The 10,260-nt window shown below is 36.2% G+C and overlaps 1 protein-coding gene across 1 annotated transcript; it reads right to left on the bottom strand.

Annotated features, from left to right (window-relative positions):
• Window positions 1–1,675: 1,675 nt before the first annotated feature.
• On the bottom strand, window positions 1,676–9,049 carry LOC142523930 (uncharacterized). The gene is made up of 2 exons (XM_075627663.1): window positions 8,365–9,049; window positions 1,676–1,722 (listed from the first exon to the last, which is right to left on the bottom strand). The coding sequence occupies exons 1-2, from the start codon at window positions 9,047–9,049 to the stop codon at window positions 1,676–1,678; spliced, it is 732 nt and encodes a 243-aa protein (XP_075483778.1).
• Window positions 9,050–10,260: the final 1,211 nt, after the last annotated feature.

Below are 10,260 nucleotides of genomic sequence, written 5' to 3'. Positions count from 1 at the left end.
ATACGAAGATAAATTATTCTAAACACCTTATTAATGGTTTAAATCATATGATGCTCAAAGAATGTTTTGAACGTCAAAATAAAAAAATTTAAACTTCCACTGTACTTTGAGTGCGAAAAAATAGTATACCAACATATAAATGCCCAGTTGGCCGAAGACATGTAATATATTGAGTATGTAGACTCAAGATTTGACAATAAGAGAGTGAGAGGACTTTTTTTTTTAACGGTGAGAGGGGCCATTGAATATATATATTTTAGTGTAGAAATTGATGATTTTAATTAAAAAAAATATTTGCGTAAAACATAGAAACTTATTATTTGATAGGATATATATATTCAGGCTCCCCATAAAACTACACTTCAATGCATATATATATATATATATATATATATATAGTGTAAATATTTGCATATTATATTATAATAATGTCTGCATGCATAAAGTCTAAATCAGTCTGAAGATTCTAATGGGGCAGGCGGCCTTCAAAGAACCCGTAACATTTTCACATTCAATCCGTTCCATATTCCATGTATCCCACATGCAGCCATTATTTTGTCACAAATCATTAAACTGCTCCCCCTCTTCAAACGGGGAACTTACCCTTTATTTTCCCACTGCAAATTTATTAAAATATACTATTATATATATACACACACACACATATATATATAGATAGATTGATATCACTTTCGAAATATATATTGTTCTATTATATATATCCTCTGAAGTCTGATCTGCTGTGCGTGCAGTTGTGCTCTTTTGCGCTAACCAACGATTCATATATGGTACAATGAATTCCTTAGGAAGCTATAATATGTATTTTAGTTGCTGTCCGTTTTTGTTCTGTTAAAAAATATCTTTGTTGTTTTACGTTGAACTAATAGACGACTGTTTATTTAGGGTTAGTGAAAATTATATTTTTTGTCAAAACCTGTTTTCTATTTTGATATCGATCAATTTATAGTCTTAATACTCTAATTTGTATTTTCTTCGATTTTAAAAAAACTAAAATTGAAAAAAAATGTAAATTATTGTAATAGGAATGTCAATTAATTGATAACGAAATCGAAAGTAAATTTCATACAAGTTACAAGAAAAAAATTATGATTTTCCATCAGGTTATTAGTAGACATCTCTTTAGGTTTTTGAATTTGAATTTGTGGTTTTTAATTGGATATTAAAAAAATTATATTTAATCATTACAGCCATAAAAATGGCAAAAGTCTGAATAATAAATTTTAAAACAAGACGCACTGAATTCGACACCATTAAATAATTATTATAGTCGAAATGTTCATTACTCGTTTTTTCTTTAAAATGTACTAGAAATTTTTTTCTTAAACCATTTGTCTATGCATTCGGCCGAAAACACATATATACATACTTAAATATTTTTAGGTATAATTTTGCACCATTTAAAAATAAATCAACCAACTATTATTTGAAAATCCATAAGAAAGTAATTCAAACGTAAAATTGTAAAATGTCGACCAATCTAACCTAACATTGTTTTAAAAATAAACTTAACTCTAACATCATCTCAAAAACCTCTCAAAAGCATTATAAACAATAAAATCTTAAAAGTACTTAAATTATTAGCATAAATCATAAACATAAGTGCGGAAAACTAGCAACAAGTCTTCGGGTTATGTGTACCTTCAGTCCAGCTAGTTCAACCATCAAGTCCTTCATTAACACCAACATCAACATCATGCTCACCTGCATCGATCACACATAGTGAATCTATTGACTCGGCAAACCTTAACCATGATAACAAGTTATACATATACAATCCACATCACCACATGCAACAATGAAAATACTTTTACTTAAAATAGTTTTTCATGTATATGCATAAACTTAAACATTTTTTCTTTCATCATATCATATCATAGTTCCTTTCATCATATCATATCATATTTTATTTCATCATATACGTATACGTTTTACTTTTATTGAATTCAGATTGTTAATTGTGACTTTCGTATCAGCTGAAGGTCGATGGATCCATCTACGTGTAACCACATACTGGGCGGAGGGACATCAGCGACACTCTCACCAGTCAACTGAGCATTGGCCTTACATATCATCTTATCATCATAATCATCGTATTAGCCACAATCAGTTCACCTCCTTCAACGTTTCATATTTTCATCACTTATAAAAATTCATACATATATAAATCATTTTTCTTTTAAACCAAACATGCAACATGTATTTTAGCATTAACGTTTCATCATATAATTTCATAAACATTTAAATAAACTTTTTAACCTTATTTACAGTATTCAGGGCATTGCCAGGACATCGAACAATTTTAGGTGTAAAATGATCGTTTTACCCCTAAGAGCATAACTTTCCATATTTATCTCTAGACCTCGAAACGACGTCCCAAATCATTCCAAACTTAACCTATTATCTTAAAACACTCCTTTAAATATTCCTTAGGCTTAAAATTTAGGTTTTCGATAATTTCCTCGATTCGTTTATAAACTTCGACGTACATCCCGGTTTTGACTCGTATTGATTCAAAACTTAACCAAACTTTACCGAACTTGGACCAAAGCTTAATAAAACCTAAATAAATTGTATACAACCCAATTCAAGCCCATTAAAAGCCTCGATCAACCTAGGATACCTACTGAAAATTTCTGCATCAAACCCTAGCTCCTATTTTCGAACCCTAGCCTTACAAGTTTCGATCCTAGCCCTCAAGCAACTCGACCAGCCCCTATGAGCCCTTCCTAGGACCATGACTGAACCCCTATGGACCATACCGGACCGAGCTTAAAGGACCTAGAAGCCCAACCCCTCAAACCCGATCACTCAAGCATGCAAGGCTCTCCCTACTCCACGAGATCCTCAAGCCTTTCGAACCACCCATTGTGCATTCACCCTAGGACCATCATCCAGCCCTCTTAAGTCTCCTGGTAGATCCATAAACAACAGCTAACCACAACGGCCCTCAAAGTGTCCTAGCCAAAGAATCCTTGTCCCACAAGAGTTTTATTTTCGAGCAACCCCTTCTTCCTTCACGTCCAGCCCTTTTGTCAGCTTTTCTAGGCCCTTAAACTCTCTTGAACTCATCCCTTCCCATAGCCTTATCATGGCAGCCCCTTTATGAATCATTAACACAAGTTTTAGAACATAAAAACAAGAGTTTTTGACATAGCATGACATAAAAACGAAAATAAATTCAAGGCAACATATTTATCTTGAAAATATACATCAAATCCATAATATGGTGTGATAAATGAGAAAAAAGAGATTAAGGGGTGCCTTTGCATATTTTACGCACGAAAAACAAATTGAGATACGAAGAACGACGACGTAGAAAACTCTAGGCTGATTTCTCCTCAAAACTGTGACCCTTCCTTCTAGAATTCTCGTGTGTGCATGTGTTGATGCTGCTAGGAGAATTTCTAGTTGATTAGGGGAGGGGTGGCATGCATTTGTGGGGTTTTGGGGTAGGCCGGTTTGAGGCTTATATTTTGATATAAAACAAGTGGTGTAAGTTTAGGCCTATTAACATGATATAATAGGCTCATTAAGTCCATTAGGTAATATTTAAAATATTTTGTTTAGAATGGTTTGTGAAATTATTAGTCAAGTTCTCGAAAAGTTCATATTTTCGTCGAAAATCGAATATCGTTTGAAAATACGACTCGGCGTATAAAAACACCTCAAAACGCTTCCTTTTCCAAAGTATCATATAACATATATCATATTTTAAATAATTAAAAGTAATCATTTAATAAAAATATTTTTCCTTTTTCAGCAATCGGTCTTCATTCTTCGATCGCGTCTCGAACAACTTTTAAAACACAGTTTTTATGCATTCTAACAGTAAAATCTTTTTTTAAACATGTAATCATGCATATCATAATTAATTCATACTATTAAAATCATTTAATTAATCATTTTCTATTTTCCCTAAATTTGCATTCAGTTGGATTACGTTATTGTATTTTGGACGTTACAACATTATACGATAAGAACTATAGAAATTTAATTATTACATAAAATTTAAATGTCTCACATTGAAAATTAACACAATTCGTAATGAAAATAAATTTTTATTAACTTTAGGGAAAGTAAATTTTTTGTTATCTATTTTTTCGAGTTTCAGTTTTATTCATTTATTTTTCTATTTTCATAATTTTATTCATTTTTTATATGGAGTGATGATATATTTTCACATGTCAACGCCACATTGGTATTATATCAGAAAAAAAAAAACTAAAAATTACATAATATTACATATAAACGAACTAAGACCGTAATTTAACAACATGAAGCACGGCCAAAATGAAATTAAAAGGTTAAACATATTAATATTATAATTATATGTAAATACTAGATTACTACGTTTGTGGCCCCAATATGAAGACACTAACCCTTGTCTTCCGGTGCCTGGGGTTATGATATATATATAAATATATATATATATATATATATATATATATATATATATATATTTGCCACCTACTTCAATTTGCTAAATTTTTAGATATACTTAATAATAATAATAATAATAATAATAATAATAATAATTTATCGTGCGGTGTGAATATATAGTTTCAAAATTGAAATAATCTTGGCATTCATATATTAATTTGTAATATTGAAGTACTCTTGCCATTCATAAATCCAACGTGTTGTGTGAGTATATAGACTACATAGTTTTACATTCGATTATGACAAAACAACACATCTAGTGCATGCTATACAATTTAATTTTATGTAATATACATAAATTAAAATTGACTTCAATTTTTTTTACATTTCATATATTCTATGATGGGGAAAAGTAGCAAATCCGTCACAAATTCGTGTACAGTTACTCTAACATTGTTTTTTTTTTTTTTAAGTTATATACATATCATGAGAGTGCTGACATGAAGACAAAAAATACTAATTTGGCGAACTAAAATTTGATACGTTCTGTGTTAAGTTAACAATCTTCGAAATTAGATAAAAACCAACAAAAATAAAGTTACATGACTATACTTAATTTCGGGTAGGATGAAAACGGTTATTTTCCTTTTATATTTATATTATCTACATTAACCACATGTGTGTGTGTGTGTGTGTGTGTATATATATATATATATAAAGACACACATAATTAAAGTGTAAATGTGAGTGAATTATTGGCATGTCTCTCTTTCTCTTCCCTTCCTCGAATATTGCAAAAAACAGTGAATTGGGGTTTTTAAGTTTGACCGTGGAAAGTAGAGACTCAAAAGACGGTAAAACCACATGGGCACCCCAATTGATTAAATAAGCAGGCAGACTCTTATTTTATATTTATATTTATATTTATATTTGTATTAAAAGCCTGCCAAGCCACGGTAAAAACTCAACAATTCAGTAATTAATATATTAATTATGGTCTCGATAATAACATCCACCATTCAAATATAACCATGATTTTTTTATTTTTATTTTTATCTTTTCCCGAATGATATTTTTTTTCTGTCATATATCTAACTTTTTTTGGATGTACTAATAAAATTGTAAAAATGTAAATTTATACAGGTTTCAGGTGGATCTAGAGATATCTTGTAATTCATATATACTAATTACTATGTTGGAAGGCAATAATTTTTTAATCAATGTAAGATAGACTTGAGTCCATAATTGTGTCCTTAATCAGACATTGGCATGTTCTTAATCAGACATTGGCATGTTTCAGTATAATAATATCAGGAGAATTAAAGATATTAGTAGTTTTAGGGATTAGCAACTTTTTGACCCAATTTTGATTTTGAATCCTCTAGGTATCACATCTATATATTCATTTATTTATTCACATGACAATATGTCTAATTATTCATTTTAAAATATATATGATCTCTCTCCTATATATAAACATAGACACACATAATATATTTGTTCTATACCAATGTTCTAAAACTGGATAGACGCAACACTAAGCTGATTCCACGGTATCTACATGATAAATTACATACTATAACTGTAACGTCCGAAAAATCAACCTACGTATGTAACTGTAACGTCCGAAAAATCAACCTACGTAAACCAAATTTTTTGCAATAAACCTTCGTAATTTAATTAAATAAGAGTTATTTGGCCTAATTTAACTAAATTGAATAGGCTCAATTGCTTATATGCTTGGAGGCCCAAAACCAAATCTCATTATCATGCAAATCAAAATCTATATAATAGAAATCTAGGCTTCCAAAGCATGAGGGTAGCCGAAATTCACACACTTTTCACACATTAAAATTCGAAATTTGCAAGGGAAGAAAACAAGGAGTCTTCGTCGCCCGTTCGTTCTTTTTCGCACCTCTCGCCGACGATCGCGTATTCGAGCGTTTTAAAACACAAAGGCACATTTCTAAATTATTCTGACGCGTCATTCAATCCATATTATGCTTGTTTTTATTATTTTTGCATGAAAAATACTTGTATTCGATTATTTTTAGGATAGAACAATTATTTTCAAATATATGACGATTTTACGCTTGTTTGAAAAACTCTATGATTCCTAGCCATCCATGCTGCCATTAGGAGATGTTATAGGGACGAGATTGCTGGAAATTGAGGGGAAGGCAAGGGAGGAGAATCGCCAAGGGTTTCCTAGCCATACACGCATGATGGTGGCTTGCCTTGGGGGCTGGCTACGCGTGGCTCGGCAGGGGTTGGGCTAGGTGGCTGGGAGGGACGTGGTCAAGATGGAGAAGAGTCCTGGGCTCGTGCTCGAGTCCTTGGGCTGGGGAAGAGTCCACACGAAGAGGGACTCCATCCCCATACATGCATAAGGTGGGTGCAGCCAAGGGGGCTCGCGGCTAGGGCAGGGTAGTTCAGGGTTGGTCTAGTAGGGTCTAGGGAGGATGGTCAAGGGTGGAGTCAGGGGCTGGTGCAGGCGGCTCGACGGTGGTTCGAGCAAAACGTGAGAGAACTCGCGCAGCTTTTGCGTCTCGTACGCAAGGCTCGTGAGGCATGTAGGGGCTGGTTCAAGGGGTCGGGGCTGGTCGGTGGGCTTCTTAGGAGGTCTGGTCAGGTGATGACTCGAGGTGGCTCGACCATGGTCCAAGAAAAATGAGAGTTGGCTCGACTGCAAATGAGGGAACTCGTGCGGCACTTTGTTCTTGTGCGCAGTAGCTGTGTGCGCGGGCTGGGGGCTCATGTGTGGGTCAAGGAGGGTCAGTAGAGTCCCTAGGTGGGCTGGTCAAGAGTTGGCTCAAGGTGTCTCAAAGTGTGGCTCGAGTAAAATGCAAGATGGTTCGAGGGTTTACCTTAGGTTCGAACTAGGCTTAGGAAAAGGAAAAAAGGTTGAGCCATGGTCCACGGGGGTTGGTTCATGGTTCACGAGGGTATTTTAGGTAATATAGTAAATTTTAAAATATAGGAAGAAAAATATTAAAGTTTGAATTAATTCGGGAATTAAACGCCTCACGAATTAGTAAATAGGAAATTAAATTGAAGCCAATTATTTCAGGTTAAATAAAATTATTAAAAAAATTAGATATAAGCTTAAATAAGTAATTGGGATAAGCCCATGTCAACATAAGTAAGAAAATGTCAAAATCGAGAAATATTACGTCTAGGAGCAAAACGGTCATTTTACACTTGGTTAATACGAAAAAGGTTGGCAGCGTCCCGAAGGGTCATAACGCATGTCAAATGATATAAAATAATTATTTTTATTAAAATATGATATTTTATGATTTATGGTAAAACTGTGCAATTTTTATTGTTAAACTGTTATTTTTGAAAGTCGTGATATTTTATGCTTTAAAAAAAGAAAAAATATTTTGAGGGATGTGAATTGACTGTGACAAAGGATAGATGATATGTGGGGGATCCGTTTTAAGAATGGACGGTGAACTTACAATTTTATGGGAATGTCATTCGAGAAAAGACCCCAGAGGGAGCCCGTTTACGGGATAAGGCCCCAGAGGGAGCCCGACGATCATATTTTCATGGCAGTGCCTAGTGCCCGTCCCCATCAGCAGCACCCCCCGAGATCATGTGAATCATTCCTCTCGTAGGGTGGTTATCCTCATTCGTTCCCCTCCTCGGTTCAGCGGGCTCCCGAGGGACTTCATGACCTCGACCTTCTCTCCTCGGCTCCTCGATCCTCTGATGTATCCATGGAGGGCCTCGACCCCGCCTAGAAGATGGGCGAGATCTCAGTTCACTCTTGGACCAGGATCCTTCTTGTCTACCCTGCGGCGGAGGTCGAGCACTGCTCTCAACCCTCTGCGACTTCTCCCCCCCCCCCCCTCTCCCCCGACTCCCTCACCTCCATCACCTTATCCCGACTTCTATTCAGAGGAATATGCGATGAGAATTGTCCTTTACTTCTGGTTCTGTCCTCCTCCCTCTCACCTGCACCTCTCTTCTTACCGCCTCTCTCGGCTCCCTCCACCCTACTCCCTTCGGGTCGGTTTTCCATCCTTCTATACCGTTGGGCGTCTTCCAAGTTTACATATTTTTCCGCCCGAGCTAACAAGTCATCATAGCTCGACGGAGGTTTCTTGACCAGCGATTTGAAGAATTCTCCTCCCCTCAGCCCTTGGGTAAAAGCACTTATCATGTTGTCAGGGGTAGCTGCTGGTATTTCCAACGCTGCGATCTTGAAGCGCTGGACAAACTCACGTAAAGTTTCGGCCTCTTGCTGTTTCATTACAAACAAACTCAAGTAGCTTTTCTGGTGCCTCTTGCTACTGACAAATCGATGCAAGAAAGCTGCAGAAAAATCTTCGAAAGATTGTATGGAGTTGGGCTGCAGGGTATTAAACCATTGTTGGGCTGACCTTACCAACGTGCCCAGAAACACCCTACACCTAACTCCATCCGAATATTGGTGCAACAGAGCCGCATTCTCAAATCTCTCCAATTGTTCTTCGGGGTCTGTATGTCCGTCATATTCTCCTACGTTCGATTGTCGGAAATTTGGGAGAAGCCCTTCTTCCAAGATGGATAATGAAAAAGGAATTCTTTTCTTGGGTACCGGCGCTCTGCTTCCTACCTGCTCCCTCAACCTCCATATCTCCTTCCACATCTCCCCCATCTCACTAATCTCCCCACTTTGGAGGAGATGCGTCTCTTCAACCCTGCTCTGGCGGACTTCAACATTTTCCTATCGCTCCTGGCGAGTGGCATGCTCTTCAACGAACGTAGATTCTTGGTTCCTCTTCATAGCCTCATCCACGGTCCGAGTGATAAACTGATCCAGGGTCAAGTTCCCCACATTTTCATTAGGACGGCGTTGCTCGACCCTGTTCTCTTGACGAGGTTGTTCTGTTCTCGCCTCCTGATGGGGTCGTTCCTGCCTTGCCTCAGCATGAGACTGTTCGGGTCCCCTCTGAGGACGCGATGATGCTGAGGTAGCTCTTCTACTCCCTCTCTTTCCTACCATGTCTACGTCTCAACTCAAATTTTCCCACAGATGGCGCCAAGTGATACTCACGGGAAATTTAGGGTCCGATTCCAGTAAGTGTCACTAATCCAGACGCAGGTTCTGAAATTATCCTGAGCCTGAAATCACAAATAAGATCGTTAGGAGGGGGCCAAGAGGGTGTCCTGGCGTAGCCCCTCCGACGCTCAAGTCAGAGACTGAGGATATATGGGGGGAGCAGCTAAGGGTGCTGCTGAAAACAATATAGTGAATGAATATCATACGCTCAAACCTGGTAATTTATAGGAGAATACCTGGGCCTTGGTGGGCTTGTCCTCCATTTGGGCTGGGGATGGGCCAAGGGTGATGGGCACATCCATGGGCTCATCCATGGGGTATCAATAAGTTTGATAGATTTTTATTTACTTTTATGGTATCTCATAAATTTATAAATTATTTTATTATATTCTTGTGTATTTGGTTTGGGATATTATATGCATGATGGATTAATGGTCTCGAAAATGTGTTCTTTACTCTTTTTTTCTTTTAGAAATAAATAAATATAATTGAAACAAAATTGGTTACGAAAAACATAGTTACATACTTAGAAATTAGTATCTAATACCTAGCATATCTGTGTCAATGCTTGTATTACGCAGATGCCATCTATTCAGATTTGTTTGATGGCAAAAACTTGCGTGAGTGATGCCATCTATACCTAACATATTTATTTTTTATGCTAATAATATTACTTTTTATTGTGAATATCGGTAGGATTGACCCGTCTCATCTCACAAGAGACATACTCTTGCTTGATTTATTCGATGTCACCTTTAGGATATTGTCTTGATTTGTATTCGATGGTTATATAAGTGTTGTATTTT

The sequence above is a fragment of the Primulina tabacum genome, chromosome 14, assembly GCF_025594145.1.
Source record: "Primulina tabacum isolate GXHZ01 chromosome 14, ASM2559414v2, whole genome shotgun sequence".
Taxonomy (NCBI): domain Eukaryota; kingdom Viridiplantae; phylum Streptophyta; class Magnoliopsida; order Lamiales; family Gesneriaceae; genus Primulina; species Primulina tabacum.
The sequence above is the reverse complement of the archived record's forward strand: the minus strand, read 5'-3'. Positions and strand labels throughout refer to the sequence as shown.

Bases quoted from the DNA above. Each gene is read 5' to 3' on its own strand.
- LOC142523930 (XM_075627663.1), bottom strand. From the start codon at position 9,049: ATGGGGGAGATGTGGAAGGAGATATGGAGGTTGAGGGAGCAGGTAGGA. The intron at 1,723-8,364 runs GTGAGAGGGAGG...TGATCGATGCAG, and splicing joins CGGTAAGAAGAGAGGTGCAG to GTGAGCATGATGTTGATGTT.